General features: G+C 33.8%; 2 protein-coding genes across 4 annotated transcripts in view; one reads left to right on the top strand and one right to left on the bottom strand.

The window, feature by feature from the left end:
• The window catches only part of TTLL15 (tubulin tyrosine ligase-like 15), a 44,382-nt gene extending 39,751 nt beyond the window's left edge, over positions 1-4,631 (top strand). For 2 of the 3 annotated variants that reach the window (XM_072542428.1, XM_072542429.1), the window contains exons 6-7: positions 1,934-2,147; positions 4,191-4,631. In XM_072542428.1, coding sequence (XP_072398529.1) covers positions 1,934-2,147; positions 4,191-4,301 — 325 coding nt within the window. In that variant the 3' untranslated portion in view covers positions 4,302-4,631. Of the gene's footprint in view, positions 1-1,933; positions 2,148-4,190 lie in introns of those variants that run through there. The other variant, XM_072542430.1, reaches the window with a different exon arrangement.
• Positions 4,632-10,223: 5,592 nt separating this feature from the next.
• Positions 10,224-16,386, bottom strand: LOC140449239 (transmembrane protein 192). Its single transcript, XM_072542431.1, has 5 exons — positions 15,993-16,386; positions 15,696-15,941; positions 14,718-14,997; positions 12,331-12,479; positions 10,224-10,555 (listed from the first exon to the last, which is right to left on the bottom strand). The coding sequence occupies exons 1-5, from the start codon at positions 16,029-16,031 to the stop codon at positions 10,451-10,453; spliced, it is 819 nt and encodes a 272-aa protein (XP_072398532.1). The 5' UTR covers positions 16,032-16,386; the 3' UTR covers positions 10,224-10,450.
• Between the last annotated feature and the right edge of the window lie 765 nt (positions 16,387-17,151).

Genomic DNA, 17,151 nt, shown 5'->3' on the forward strand with positions numbered 1-17,151 from the left:
GTCTACATTGATAATATTATAACAATAAAACACTGAAAACTTTGTTTTTAAAACTTCCACTAAATTTATTATAATATCTTTTCACTACAGCTGTTTCGACAGAGTGTCTTTCTCAAATGATCTATTTTTGGTATGTGCTTACTCTTTATAGTCTTCAACTGAATAGGTTGAGAAGCGGAGAACTGTTTGTCTCAAGTTGGTCATTCAGAATTATGTCTGTATTTTTTAATTTGTTAATTTCCATAGATTCTAATAAAGATAGGTTAAGGCCTTTATTTTGGATTTAAAGAATTTTAAATTCGTCATTAAAAGAATGATTATGATCTAGAAGGTGAAGTGCGTATGTAGAATCTATTTTTCTATTATTGTAAGCCCTTTTATGTTCTGCTATTCGTTTATTAAAATTTCTACCAGTTTGACCGATGTAAGTTTTTGGGCAGTCGCCACATTTAAGTGTAAGTGCTTTTTATTTGGGCTCTTGTTGTTTTTAATATATTTGCCTAGTTGTTGTTTGCTGTAAGAAGATAGTTTCAAAAACAAGTTTGATGAAAGCTGAAACAGGATATTGTACCTAGTATTATGTGAACTATACTGTTTGTATTTTTTTTAACTGTTCAAGTGGTAAGGATATATTTGATTCGATTTCTCTTCATTACAATAAATTTTGTAATCTTATGTATACTTTTTAATATTTGTATTTAATTTGCTATTATTGCAAGAACATTTACCAAGTGCTAATTCTTTTGGATATTATTTTTACTTTGTTAGAAAATTTGACTTTTTTGTTTGTTTGATACTTAATTTAGTATCTACAAATATTCTGTAATTTGGTCCACATAAGCTCTGCTTTCTAGACGACGACAATGTCTAAGAACGAATATGGTTGGAGTCTACATTTATCTCACTTCCAAAAAAACCTAATACATCATCATGTAAAGACTTTAGACTAATTAGTCTCATGAGTCACTCTCTCAAGCTACTTCTTAGGATAATTCTCAATAGAATCAAGCAGCAAAGTGAAGACACAATGGGAAATAAACAGTTCGGTTTCAGAGGAGGATTGGGAACAAGGGAAGCTTTGTTCTCAATGCTAACACTACTTCAACGATCATGGGAACTACAGAAACCAATTTACGTCTGTTTTATAGATTTTGAGAAGGCGTTTGATAGGGTTCAACATGGTAGGCTGTTCGAATATCTAGAAATAATTGGAATGGATGATAAAGATCTGAGACTTTTACAACATCTATATTGGAATCAAGAAGCTTCTATTCTGGTAGAGCAAGAAACAGACAAAATTTGTATTCAAAGAGGTGTTAGACAGGGTTGTGTGTTGTCCCCAACTTTGTTTAACATTTACTCAGAAATAATTTTTAACGAAGCCTTGGAAGGGCAATGTGGAGTTCGAATCGGAGGAGAAACTATTAACAACATCAGATATGCAGATGACACCGCGATCATGGCTGAAAGTATCGAAGATCTTCAATTCCTTATAGATCGAGTCACTAAGCATAAATACAGCAAAGACAAAGTTACTTGTGGTTAGTAAAACAAGACCTCGGCGCTATATAACTAATTGTCAATAATGAACCGATAACAAAAGTTAACCATTTTAAATACCTAGGATGTTGGATAAACGAGACACTAAATCCGGATGAAGAAATTAAAACTCGTATAGAAATTGCAAGAGGAGCATTTATGAAACTTAGACCTATTCTGAGCAATTCTCAGCTGAACTTACATGAAAATTGTAAAATACAGGTATTTATAGGCTCACATTGCTTCCTATTTGGGTTCAGTCCAACAAATTCTGACCAGAATTAATATTTTTAAACAGCTTAATACGTTTTAGAATTTCAGCTATATATAATATGTATTTTGTTTTATTTAAACTTTTGCGTTTGTGAATAATCCTTTGATTTTAAAAATTTAGATCAAAATCAGAAGAGGATATGGTGGTATCTGACAAAACCTTAGCAGTGTATCCAAATGTATGTAACAGTCACACGTGTCGTTCGAGTTGTATGTCACTGGAGTGCCAATTATGCAAAACTTGTATTACCACAGAAACCCGCCAGTATTTAGTGACAGCTGTCAAAGAACACCTGCATAAGGCTGACTGTAAAAGAATATTTCCTCCTCCAATGGTAAAGTATATATCGTTATTTATTATTTTCTATCGATTTGACAGATACAGATTGTCGTTGCCAGATTGATAAGGCTTGTTAGTACCTATCAGAAAAACTTTATTGTCATTATTAGTATCAGAAATATATCTAAAGCCGGAGATACACATGTCTGTTACTAGCACAATGGCATACCAGTACCTAGCAAGATCCAGCTACGTTCCCCAAACTGGTAAGTGTGTACATTAACTGGCATGCTATAGTATTTTTCATATAAAAATGCGTGCACGTCATTCAAGATTTACGACGTCAGAACCCCACAGCGTTGCCAAAACATCAGAATAGTTAGTAAGTGAGGAATTTTTAAAATGTCAACTATTTGTTAAACTACTATATTAACAGTAAATACACTTAGTTTTAAGACTACTGCAACACATTAAAATACATAAGAAAACATTTTAATACAAAATTATATATTCTAAATTGTAAACTTACCTCTTTTAGAGCATTAATAGTAAAAACGTCCCGCCATTATTTCTTGTTCAAAATAATCTATCTTATATAAAAGCTTGCCAGCTTTCTACAGACTATTTAGTTGTTTTGGCATAGCACAATCACAATACACAACAATAATTAGTTTTTAAAGCTATTAATCTAAATTTAATATGTATTTATAAATACAATTTATTAATATATAAGATATTATGATCAAATTGTGTAAGAAATCAAAACATAAACAAAATTCTTACTCTAAAAAAGCGGCAACACTTTAAACAATTTTGCCACACGCTGAACTGTCAAACAAGTATTCCCGTATCAGTTGCGTACAATTGTCTAATATATTTAATTAAAATTATTATTTTGTGGAATATTAGACTTGGAGTTATTTCATAAAATTTATATTATTAATAATAACAAATGTTTTTGGTTATTTAATCAATATAATTCTAAAATTCCCAATATAATGATGATTACATTTTTTTGATTATTATACCATGTTGACGCCTATAAAAGATCGAGCAGTTCCGTATGGGTTTCGTATTATTAGCTGTGTTAGAAAAATTTGAACTCTAAGGTTGACGTTCTGGAAATTTTAAATACAAGTGACGTCACTTTATATATAAATTGTGACGTGCACGCATTTTTATATGAAAAATACTATAGTTCCTGGCATGCCAGCTAATCGTAAAGGATTTGATTTTTCTTGCTAGTAGCACAAACCATACATACTTGGAGCATAGTATAAAAAAGAATTTGTGGTTAAACTGTGCTTGGAGAATGTATGGTCTGTGGCTAGTAGCATGCTGTGAGATACAAGGCGCATGCGTGGGGAGTGTCACTGGCATGTATGAAGTATGAACGCGCGCAGAGAATTGTTAGATTTGTTGTGTTGGTGATAAAAATTAATCGTTTTATTTTTAAATTTGTTAATTTAAAAAATGTTTCGTTGGGATGATGAAAAAACCATAAATTTATTGTTATATATAGAGAATTAAAGTGTCTTTTGAATTCTAAATCATCTCTATATAAAAATAAACTAGCCTGTGACAATGCTTACACAAAAATTCAAGAGAAAATGGGTGAAGGTATTACTATAAAGGAGATACAGGCCAAAAGAAAAAATTGCTTCAAGATTTTCTCGTCTACCAATCCAATTTCTCACCCAAATTTTTCTTTTTTTTTTTGAGTTCCGCTTCGGATTCATTATTTCAGCAATATTTGCTTGTTGAATTCATTTTAAATACCTTCCATGAATCCCTTTTTTTTTGTTGAAAACTCAAAAACTTTTAATTACAAAACAAGTACTTTAGTTTCAGATGAAAACTCCTCGATTGTTTACTAACACTTGCGAGTGTAAAAATTTATCCTGCTTTTTCCCCTTGCCAGTATAGGCAAGCGATTTACTGGCATGCCAATTACTAGCAAATGTGTTTTGTGCTTGCCAGTTACTGGCCTATGCCAGCTACTTTCCCAATTGACTGGCATGTGTGTACCCGGCTTTAGTCTTCAATAATCAATTATTTTAAAGTATTATATTCAAATAAATAGCTGGATTTATTTTAGAGTCAAGAAGAAGCTGCCAAAGGTATAGATGTGGACCAGTACTCACCTGAAAATCAACTACAGTACAAATGGTTCCAGGGGAAGTGTATTTTGGACGCCTCCTGGTGTTAATTTTTAGAATTAATAGAATAGAGAAATGATATAAAATAATATTTATTTTATAATAACAAATTACAATAAATTCAGTGCCATTTCATTTAGATTTGATACTCAGCAATCCTAATTAAGTGGTAATTAAAAAATATTTCAATATTATTTATTTTAAAATGTGTTTATATTTATATTTTTTCAGAACTAATAACTTGAGTCTTTTAAAAAGTTTGTTATTTTACTGGCAGTTTTATGTATAATACCATTTTAATTTTATGGTAAATATAAGAATCAATTTCATTAAATATAACTACGGTTAAGTTCATGGCTAAATGAAAAGGCATTAAAAATCCACATTGTGTTTTTAATCTTAAATTGTTTTTTCCCCTTTATGATTAAAATGAAAAATAAAAATGGTAGAACACTTTCTTTTTTTTTTTTTAAAGATGTATCCTACATTACTAATCTCTGCTCATAGTCGGTTCCAAGCCTGGATAAAAGAGGATTGATCGGCTAGGTTAGCAATCGACCGATTGTAAAGCAAAATAAGCCTCAAAGAATACATGGGTAGTGAAAAAAAGGGAAATCTCCCCCTTAAGAAGGTCCAAAATTAAAGAAAAGCTATTATTTATGTCTTTTATATACATTGGGTTTATCTTTTTTATGTCTTTTGGTTGGTATTTCATTGGAATTAGATTTATGATTCAGAAAATATGTTAGGGGGAGATTAAAGGCAAACTGTAGGTATATAAATGAGTCCAAAAGTCTTTATTTCAATTAGGGGAAGGTGTCCTAGATTAGATTAGATTAAAAGAGGTGGCCTTTCGGCCTATTCCTCTACGACCTTTTCAGATCTATTGTGGTCCTCTAGTCCTAGATAACATTCTCTAGCCTGACCCTTTTTATAAAGTCTAGTAGCTTCGAGACTGTACCTTTCATGTAGCTATTTGCCGGTGGATTTTCTTCTCCTAATGCAAAGAACCGTACATTTGCCAGACTGTCACACTGACATAAAATGTGCTCTGCTGTTTCTTCTTCGAGGTGACAGAATCTGCACAGGTCATCATCTGATAATCCCATCAGCTTCAAGTGCCTATTCAGCTTACAGTGCCCTACTATGGCTTTGACTGTTTTCCTGTCTTTGTTTATTAGGTCTGCCGTAAATTTTGGCAAATGTTCTGTAATGAACTGTTTCGCCTGTCTTTGTCCTGGTGAACCTCCACCATTCCAGAGATTTTCGAGCTACCCACTTTCTTGTAGCCGTTCTTGTTACTGACTTTGCAAAGCTGTAGAAGGGTTTCGGTCCAATGAATGGCATTGATGAACCTTGTTTGGCCATTTCATCTGCTTTTTCATTGCCCTTATGACCCTCGTGAACCGGCACCCAGGCTACCGTAACCTTGTTACGGTCTCCTAGTTTATTTAGGGCACGCAAGCAATCCCATACTAGCTTAGAATTGACCTCTACAGAATTGAGTGCCTTAAGCGCTGCCTGACTATCTGTGAAGATGGCAACTGAACTGAACGTTCTTTCCTGCCTTTCTATTTTTTCCACGCAGTGATGGATTGCCGTTATTTCCATCCTGGAAAACTGTCACATCCTTAGATTCTAATAGATTGGGGGTGTTTGCAAACACCGCTGTCACCATTCTAACAACATTGGGGGGTTAAGCGTGATAATTTAGGATTGAAGCTGTAGATGAATCGACTAAACCCCTCTAATGAATTGTCTCCACTCTGATAAAGGTTGTCACCATTGTAGAAGACGTCTGTCTCAATGTCCTTATCAATGCCTCTACAATTTTTAGGAGATACTTATCCCTGCGAGCGGGGCAAGGCTTACTGATTCCACTAGTCTGGACTGACTGGTTCCGCCCTCGCGGATTTACAAGAGGGTAGGGAAATCTTTCTGGAAAGGAAGGGAATTAAGGACTTCTCGGTCTCAGGTCCTGCAAAGAGTGAGAGGTTATGGGCTTACGTTAGAAGCCGGAGCACTGCATAAGCGAAATGTGTATCTCTTCTAGTCTCGACCTGTAACGGCTAGGAATAACAAAAACAAATTTCGAGTTTACGATGTATTAACTATACAGTACACTACAAAATATCAGTTAGGACCAAAAATGTTCGATCAGGCGCGAAGGGAGACGAGAAGAGACAAGCAAGGAATTAAAGGTCGGACAATTAGGTATTATTAGATATACCTTGGGTTAGTATATAGATCTTAGTTACCTTCGCGTATCTAGGCTCTAGCTAGGGAATACGCCTCCAGTCTACAGGGATTTGAGATTGCGAACCTTCGAATCTCCAGTTGCCGACACTTATACGTCACACTATCCCGTCGAGTTAAATAACGCGTCCACTGTCTGCGTATCGTCCGATCTCCACACTATGGCGTGAAGCGTCTGGCGTGACCACTTCCCACTAACGCCGCTGGCCCCCTTGTTCGCCTTTTTTATCAGTCCGTGTTCTCAATTTTCAGTCGTAGTACCAAGGTCGCGTTATTGTTTTTTTTTTGCTGACTGATCCTCGTGTTGTATTTCGGCGGAGGTCTATGTTTTGAAAAGTGATTTAAACAACCTTGGTGGCCTGATATTTGAGACTCGTGTAATACATTTAAACTGGGTCGAGTTTTCAATCTTTGTTTAATGTAAAATGTTTACGTAAATATGTTACCTACTAGCTATGAATTTATTTGTTCTTTAATTAATTTGGAATATGTGATAATTTCTTAAATAATTGCTTCTCTTTACTAGGCTAATTGTCCCTTAATTTTTCCTTCTTTATTTCCTTGTTATATTTCCATTACAAGATAGAAGGTGTCCTAAAACGACATGGCCTGTAAAATGATATGCTGTTACTTTTATCAAAAGTATTGACACCATCTAGTGAAAAGTTACGGTTTTATGTGGAAAAGAGCAACCGAATTACATGTTGGCGCTCCATTTTCCATTTGATTTTTACCGGTGTAAAAGTTTTAATGTGTTCTGCTGGATATTAGGATACTGTACTATCTGTTTTTTTTTGTTTTGATTTCCAATCCTGAAAATGATTTCTGAAAAAAATTCCTGGTTAACTTTAACGAAAGCACAAGCTGAATATAGCCGCAAATGTCAATCATGGAACAAAATATTTCGGTTTGGCAGTGTTGACATGCTTTTATAATGTATGTTGTATGCTTCAAATATAAAGAGAGAAAGCTTTACAAAAGTACATTTTGATTATGTTATGTTATGAATTCTGAAATTTTTAATTTATATAAAACAAGAACGAGTAAATATTTGTTTCTCTGGAGTTTAGTAGCAGTTAATTATTAGAATTTTTTTGAGAATTGCTCTTTGATAGATTAGCGGATAGATTTAGCAATCGTCAAACCACCAGTTGCTTGCAATTAATCTCGAAATATACAAATATTTACTGCTTATTGTTTTATATAAATTAATAATTGCAGAATTCATAAAATAATGTAATCAAAATGTACTTTTTAAAAGATTTCTCTCTTAATATTTGAAGCATACAGAATATGCATTGAGGATCCCATGTTTCAAATGAATGAAGATGATCGGCAACCACCCCCCACCGAAGAAGAAATTAGAGAAGCCATCGCAACACTGAAAAATAATAAAGCTCCCGGTTCGGGTAATCTCCCTGCCGAACTTTTCAAAAATGGCGGCGACCCCCTCACATGCATAAACTGATAACTGCAATTTGGCAACAGAAAGAAACACCCACAGACTGGAAGTTAGGTGTACTGTGTCCTATACACAAAAAGGGAGACATGGTGGTGTGTGATAATTATAGAGGCATCACTCTACTCAATATGGCATATAAAGTGTTGTCCAACGTATTGTACAAAAGACTCCTCCCCTACGCCGAACAAATAGTGGGAGGATATCAGTGCGGTTTCCGTCCTAATAAATCAACAACGGACCAGATATTTACAGTGAGGCAGATCCTTGAAAAAACCCTAGAGTTCGGCGTCGACACCCACCACATATTTGTTGACTTCAAAGCCGCATACGACTCCGTTAATAGAAATAAACTTCTACTTGCTATGGTAGAATTTCGCATTCCGTTTGATCTTGTCCGGTTAACTGAACTTACACTCACAGGTGCAGAGAGCATGGTAAAAATCCAAAACGATCTCTCAAGACCCTTCCATTGCAAAAATGGACTAAGACAGGGTGATGGACTATCGTGTCTCTTATTTAACCTGGCATTAGAAAAAATAATTCGAGAGTCGCAGATTACTACGAATGGTACTATCTTTAACAAATCAACCAGAATGGGACTAAATATAAATGTTCAAAAGACCAAATATATGTGTTGCACTAGGTCAAGTAACCCGACACCTACACGAATAATAATTGATGACCTAGAACTGGAAGGTGTTGACACCTTCATATACTTAGGGTCGCTGCTAACCAAAGATAACAACGTCAGTGAAGAAATCAAAAGAAGAATAGTGCTCGCCAATAAGTGTTACTATGGCTTAAGAAGACAGATGGCCTCAAAAATGCCTAGAAAAATTAACCTGACTGTATACAAAACACTAATAAGACCAGTGCTAACATATGGTTCAGAAACTTGGACACTAACACAGAATGACCAAGAATTGCTCAAACGTTTTGAGCGAAAAATACTAAGACGAATATATGGAGGCATAAAAGAACAAGGTTTGTGGCGCAGGTGTTACAATTTTGAGTTGTATAGAAGATTTGGAGAACCTGACGTTGTAAAATTCATTAAGGTAGCACGCCTCAGATGGATAGGTCATGTAATCAGACGCGAGGAAGATGCCATAGTCAGAAAAGTTTTTGACCGAAGAGGGCCGATCGGACAACGAATAAGAGGAAGACCGAGACTTAGGTACCAAGACAACCTAGAAAATGATTGAAATGATGAAAAAGTCTATCGAAATTGGAGCGTGGAGAAGAGTTGCCAGAGACAGGGGCGAATGGAGGATTGTTCTGAAGAAGGCTTTGGCTCATAAAGAGCTATAACGCCACTGATGATGACGATACAGCATATGCATTATAAGAAAAATAAAGAAAGAAAGAAAGAAGAAAAATACATGTGAAACAAATACAAAATGCATGAGAATATAAAAGTAAAGTAAAATGTTCATAAATTCCGCAACACTGCACAAATCACTACGTACAGAGGGAGGTCGGTGGTGGTGACAGCATCTCCTACTCCTGTAGGTCCATCCTCGGTCGGTGTACTAACTCCTTCGGCGGGTTCGTCTTCCTCTAGATCGTCCGGATCCCATCTGCCATATCCATCGGGTTTCGTAGGCCAGTGTGCCTAAGCCTACGTGGTTACGACCACTTCTCGGTAGGGAGGCAGTGACTGGGCCTACTTCGGGACTTCCATTGACATCTGGGGCTTCTAAGTTCGAAAAAGCCTGGCTCGTCAAAGGTATGTGCACGCCGAAGGCATCAGGTCTGCAGAAGGCCTCGATGTCGGCAAGTTAGCATGGGTGCGCTAACATCCGATGGTTCTCCCCGCTGTTTTTTTTTAATCCAGCACACGGTGGATTTATCCGTGTGCCTTCTGTGCAGATGGGCGTAGGTTCAAAAACCGAGTTGAGCGCCATGTCGTACCGGGTTGTTGTCTTCTAACGGCTTGTCTTAAGAAAGACAAGATATTTCTTACATAACAACAATATAAGCCGAAATAAAAGATCTTCAAGAGCTGACAGAGTCTTCAAGCAGGAAGCAGAGCCCCTAGAGCACTAAGCTCTAGGAGAGCCCGTGAAGGACTGGCCTGGCTGGAAAATCGCCTATATTTATATGTGCTGTTCGAGCGACAAATAGGAATTTCCAGGTTAATGGCCAACAGGAAAAATTTGAGGCGGAGCTATGCGCATTGGAGTGCGCACTAGTCCCAAGACTATTACACTCGATGACACTTAGTTTAGTAATTTAAAAAAAAAACAACACATAACAAAATCACAGTCGTATATTATGAGATAAAAGCCTCCGATTTTGAAGTTTATTTCAATTTATATAAAGAAAAATGCATCTACAAATTTTTGATATGAATAAAAATGTCATAAACAAATTAGCATACCCTAATATATATATATATATATATATATATATATATATATATATATATATATATATATATATATGAACGTATTTATATCACAAATTTTACAGAATTTTTCAACTCTCTCTATGAGCCCGTAATTGCTGTAATTGAGCAGTCAAAACCATTGTTTTCTCCCCTAATCGTGCATTGTGTTCCTTGAGGAATCGGATTAAATCGGCCTAAAAATAAAACAAAATAGATATAATAACGATTAGGTTTGTTTCTGCAGCAGTTTAAAGATACCAAACAAATCACAATAAACGAAACCGTAGATATCTATTAAACAAAAATGAATATTTCCCTACGACCTGTCACGCCGTAACTTGGGAACGCTTCATTCTCCCAAATTTCAAGAACATTACCGATTATTTAAATTTTGCGCGTTTTACAGTCCAGTCAGCAATTTGACCCCTAAAAATCATACGAACAAACTGAATTTCGCCAAGAATATCAATTCCAGTACTCCAAAAATGATGCTAAAAAGTTACCCCCGGGTTTCCCCCTAAAGCTCCCGTCGTAGGAGGAAAGAATCGTAAAAAAATCTTTCCCTCCGGGAAAGATTTGTTTTCAATCCAGAGCTTCTGTTTCAAGTCGCTCTGAGGAGACCTAATAAGGTTAAAATACGTACAAGCGGATGACAATGGCCCTGCATTGAAATTAAATCTCAAACGGCTTTCTGCTCTGATTCGAGAATGATTTTATTGAGTGAACTTCAAAGAAGATGTAAAACGATAGTGCCAAAAATGCAAATTATGTGGAGCAACATGTAATTTGATAAAAAGGAAGTATCCATAAATAGTACAATGTTCGATACATCCAGATTGCCAGTCTTAGATGAAATATTAATATAATTATCGATCTACAAATGGAAGTTTTAAAGTAGGTGATCTTATCTGACTATATAATCCACAACGACGTCGAGGCCTTCTTTATATACTTCAACGACAGTAGGAAAGTCCATATTAACTTAAATAAACAATAAATGATGTGATATGTTACAGAAATTACCAAAATGTACACCAAAAGTTAGCCCCAGAAATCGTGAACCTAAGATATTCTTGTTATACAGACATAGACATATCACAGAATTAACTCTTGATACTTAACAATCTTCTTCTTCTTCTTCCTCTAATGTCTTCACTTCTCTTTCTATCTGTCAGCGTATTTCCTGAAATTCTACTCAGTATCTCAGTACGGTAGATCTCTGCCGTTTCTAGTAGACTTTGCGTTGTTTCTGTGTCGGGTCTTGTTTCTGAGGCATATGTCATTATTGGTCTTACACTGGCTTTATAAATTGTTGACTTCACATCTCAGCGTTAATGTGTCTGTTTCGCCATATAGTGTTATTAAGGCATCCTGCCAGTCTATTTGCTTCTTGTACTTGACCTCTCACTTCTTTGTCCAGGTCTCCATAGCTAGACAGTGTAATTCTCAGGTATTTTATTTCCATTAGTTGTTTAATATTGATGCCATCAATTTTTATTTTACATCTAGTTGGTTCTTTGCTGACTACTAACGTTTTAGTTCTTTGAGATAAGATTGTCATATTAAATTCTTTTGCTCTTATGTTAAATCTGTGGACGAGTCTTTGCAGACTATCTTCATCTTGGGCTATCAATATTGAGTTGTCTGTGTAACAGAGTATTTTTATTTCTTTGTTTCTCATTCTGTATCCTCTTCCTTTGTTAACGCTATCCATGATCAGATTGAATAGCATGGGGCTCAATGAATCCCCTTGTCCTATTCCGCTGCTTATTTCTGTAAGTTCTGTAAGTTGTTGGTTCTGTAAGTTGTCCGTCTATTCTGCTTCACAATATTTCAGTAATTCGTTTGGTATCCGGTTTGGAATTACTTAACAATGTACAACATACTTCTATTAGTAAAGAAGCCACTCACAGACAAAATTTGGATTAAATAAAAGAAAAACAATGTTAATAATTAAAATACTATTCACCTGTTTCTCCAATAAGTCATAAATTTTTCCTCCCAACTGACTATAACCTACTTCATTTTGAGTCACAGTGTCAGGAGCAGTAGTACTAATCCAGTCTTCTTTTTGAACATCTGGCTGAGGTTTTTGTTTATTGAATTTGATCACTTTCGCTAAAAGACATTTTAAGAATTGATTTAATAAATTAAAAAAAAAAACAGTATAATAGAACAAAACTGAGTTGAACCACGAAAGTCAAATGGGTCACCTGCAAATAGAAAATGATGGAGGGGATGGTCACTAGATTGAAGAATTATATATCCTTTCACGGCATTATAGTCGGTCATGAAATTGGAGCACATGACATATACGAGCCCAGTCGTGTATGAATTTTACAAAAACCAATAAGCTACAAAATTTTATTTTTCTGAATTAGAATTTATCTAACTATTATAATTTAAAGGGTTACGATTAAGCTTATATGATACTATTTGGTTTTGCCAATTAATCAACAATATGTAATACTTTTATTAACTACAATAATTATAAAATAAACAAAAAGAAAAGTAATGTCTAGCACAAATTAATTGGTGCATCAACCAATCAGTGATAAATATTTGTTTATCAAATAAAATCTCTTGTATATTTTTTTCTGGAAATTATATTTTTAAGTATGTGGTAAAGAAATAATTTATGAAGTTAATTTAATTTAGTTGCTTCTCAAAATAGTTCGCGAAATGTGTTTATCTAGTGATTTAGGAAATTCCATTGTTACAACTCATAAATGACTTTCTGGACATACAATTGCTCAAAATTTAAGTATTTCTCAATTAACTTTAAGAGATATAATTTCACAATTCAAAAAAAATTGGGTAATGTTGAAACAAAAGTACTGAACAAAAGTTGAAATAAAAACTGATCATACTTCAAAGATTACTGAAAGGGATGAGCATGCTATTCAGATACTTATTAAACAAGATTGCCAAGCTTCTGCTCAAGAATTGGCTATAAAATGAGCCCATGCTGTTGGCAGGCCATTTTAAAAAGACATTTGTTTAAGGAGAATGAAAAAAATGGGCTATGGTTTCTAAAATGTAAGTTTTTACAAGCAAAACTTATTTCATGTTAAATATTCAAATATATGATCACATTTTAGGCAAATGGAAAACCACTTCTTTGAAAGGAACAAAAAAGAAACCGATTTTTATAGGCAAAAGAGCACCAACGTCAGTGGGATTCAGATATTTGGAGTGATGAATCTAAGTTTGAGGTCTTTGTTGATGGTACACAAAATAGAGATATTCGAATGCCAAGGGTAGAGTATCACAAAGGTTAAGTTCCCTATATCTGTGATTGTCCGGGGTTGTTGTATGTCCTGTCAAGAAGATGAACATCTCCATTTAATTTGATGGCACTGTCAATGCTAGGAAGTACAAAAGTATTATGGTCCCCCCCCCCCCATTAATAAAAATTAATAAAATTCAACTGCCAAATGGGAGATTTATATTTTAACAGAATACAGCAAAATCTGTAATATCATGGTTGTAAGAATTGAATATTTCTGTTTTAAAATGGCTTCCAAAAAGTGATCTATATTTTATCTATCTATATATATATCTAGTATCTATATATATTTTATAATTATTGTTGTTGATAAAAGTAGCCTGTTGTAAAAAAAGGCTGTTGTTATCTGCCATCCCTAAACTTTGTTAACATCATGAAATTCTAAACAAATATCTCACTTAGCATTGTAGAAATCTCTTGATTAATGAGCAACATGGATTTAGACAGGGTTAATATATGTCTACAAATCTTGTTTTGTATCATGACTATATTGTCAGGGCTCTTTTCTGATGGTCTCCAGTTGAATAAAGGTACGTGTTTTGTTATATCTGAAGAAAATTGTAAGGGTTTTTGATATACTTTTATTACATACTTTATACAACTTACAGAAAATAAGACGACGATACAGAATAGTGTTGAGAGCAAAGTGAAGTTGTTGCATCCAAGCTTGGCTTCTCCTTTAACATCTAGAACCATGAAGCGCTCTAGTTGGTGGCATGTATGTTTGAATACAAATACAAAATGAATATATTATTACTATGACAAATAAGTTTGAAATAAACATAATGCGAAATGGAACAATATCCTTTAGCAAATCTAAAAATAAAGTTGTGATGGACTATCACATTTGGGAGTGCTATTGACAGTGCCCACATCAACAATTTGTCAAATAAAGCATAAGGCAATCTAGGTTTTATCACAAGAAAGTCTCCAAATCTTTTGGTACCCACATATAGAATTTTATATCTTACTTACAAAAAATCATCAAATATTACATTCTTAGTAAATTTGAAAGTTATTTGACCTACTCTTAACTAACAATTACTGTAATTTTACAACATACATACCCATATAATTAACGTTAACACCAAATATGAGGCAAGCCTCCAGTGTAATAATGGCACATAAATAAGATATAGGTGAAAGACTTCCTCCTTTAACGCACCTCTCTGCAAAATCATCTGGGTAAAAATGTTGCATCAATGCTTGCACAAACATTAGAGCAACACTCCATAAACTCACGACATAGAAGGGTAAACTAATATGAAGTTTCGTTTGATGGTAAAAATCTAAATAACCATTTAACCTTAAACCATGGTGTTGACATTTGGCTACTTGATCAACCAGCTACAAATCATTTCATAAATATATATCATTATTAGACAGCTTTGTTATATTTTTATTGTAGAGTGATTGTGGATTAAAAATATCAAGTTGGAAGAAAAATGTAGACTAGGTATAAGAAATAAAAGTAGTGGAATAAGAAACAAAGAAGTATTTAGCCTTCGTCAAAGCTGTCAGATCAATATGGATAGATAGTTTCTATCAGTGGTTAGAAACTCAAAATTATTAAATGTAAAAACAGCATTAAGTACTCTATTACTGAAATATATACAAAAATTAAGAGTAATAATAAGAGGTAAATAACAAAACATAAATACCAAATGTTAATGTTAAATAGTAAATGAAAAACACATTCAAAAATATCAAGATCAAGGGACATTTAAAAAACAATTAAGAAACCTAAACATAAAACAACACAAAAATGTAATAGATAACAGATTTAATTACTTATTTCCTTAGTTTTATGAAAGATATTCTGATACTGATTATTATGAAATCTCCAGGTATTTTTCAAAACATCGGGTTTTGCTTAGTACCAGGTACCAGGTAATAACCAAATGTTTTTCATCCAGTTATTTGGTCAATAAGCTACAAGTTATAATTTTTGTTGTTGTTTCATGACTTATCAGGTTAGGAAAGGGTTATCTAAGAATATTTTACAAAATAACTAAAAGATTTCAATAAGTATTAATTATACTTACAAGTGTTAAGAACCACAGCCCTATATGTAAGTAAATAACAACAAAATATTCTCGGCATTTGCTCTTTTCATCAGGATGCATTACAGAATAACAAATAGCTATTATGTCCAAGACAAATATAAATAACAAGTGAAAACTAAACAAGGGAACAGTTTTCAGTGGTTTGAATACTCCATAAGAGTCCAATATAGGCTGAAGATGTTGTCTGTCATCCATATTTACAGATTCGCTAAAAAATGTTGCACCCTAAAAATATTTATTGTAATGGAATTTTTTAAATAAAACTTTCATGCTTACTCCAGAATTTGTATTAAAGCTTCGTGACAAGCTAACCATTTTTAAGGATAATTGCTGTTATGAAAGCGATTACACATATTACTGTGTGATTATTCATAAAATACCAATATTGATAATTTTTATTGTTTTTCACTTTTGATGTGATCACACATTTATTTATATAAATTTAGTAGTGACTAATCAACCAACCATGAGAATTCAGAAAATGGACATAACTCCTGATTTTAGAGTCCTACCGAACTTTTGATCAATATGTAGCACTAAAAATCAATAATGATTAAATGTATTAATATTTTAAAAATTAATAAAATAGAAAATTATCTGTTTACGTTTATCAACTATGACGTATATATGACAGTCTTAACTTTTTCTTGTCATATTTATCACACATATCTCTGATCACTGGTGTTGTGGTGTTTGTGGTTAAACTGTGGTGATACGGTGACAGACACAGGTGTCAAGTGTCAATAATATGTCATTTCGCACAGTATATACCACAAATAGTAGTGTAAGTGAAATAGTACAAATTAGGAGAGTAAATTGCAATGGTCCAACCGTTTGTAATGGCGACGGCGCTACTATACTCTCTCTGTCTTTTGCTTAGGTGTATATTTGGACCAAGAGAATAATTTTATTCTCCTTTTATTTTTATTTTACTTTACTTATTTTTCTATATTTATATTTCGTATTATATACGTATTATTTTTCATTAAAAGCATACTTTTTGAATTTAGCGGCCTAAAATTCAGAGCACATTTTAATTTGCTGCCTAAAATTTAAAATCTACATTTTAAATTTGCCGCCAAATTAAATTAGTTTCGACCCGTCCGCATTTGGCGCTAGAAACTCTCTCCCAAATCTTTCTATGGGACGTACCTTACTCTTACTAGAGAACTATGTACCGTGGTCATTTCTTTTACAATTTGTGAAATATACTCTGTGAATTTCAATATTGTAGAACATGGATGAAATTTGCATTTTTAATGAGTTATTAATTATGGTAATTAATAAGCATTCAAACTGGTCCAGCAATCAAATATTCTAACAACATTTGAAAACCTTTTTTACAAATATACCAAATCAATATCTCAAATTTAGGTGAAAATAACAATAAACTTCCATCATGGAAATGGAAATATTTATGACCATTCTCATATGT

The sequence above is a fragment of the Diabrotica undecimpunctata genome, chromosome 8 (assembly GCF_040954645.1).
Source record: "Diabrotica undecimpunctata isolate CICGRU chromosome 8, icDiaUnde3, whole genome shotgun sequence".
Classification (NCBI taxonomy): Eukaryota; Metazoa; Arthropoda; class Insecta; order Coleoptera; family Chrysomelidae; genus Diabrotica; species Diabrotica undecimpunctata.

What these genes read in the sequence shown, in the direction of transcription:
- LOC140449239 (XM_072542431.1), bottom strand. Translation starts at nt 16,031, where the DNA reads ATGGTTAGCTTGTCACGAAGCTTTAATACAAATTCTGGA. An exon ending in GGCTGTGGTTCTTAACACTT is followed by an intron (nt 14,998 to 15,695) that starts GTAAGTATAATT and finishes AATGATTTGTAG; the next exon opens with CTGGTTGATCAAGTAGCCAA. An exon ending in TGTTAACGTTAATTATATGG is followed by an intron (nt 12,480 to 14,717) that starts GTATGTATGTTG and finishes AATGTCTTTTAG; the next exon opens with CGAAAGTGATCAAATTCAAT.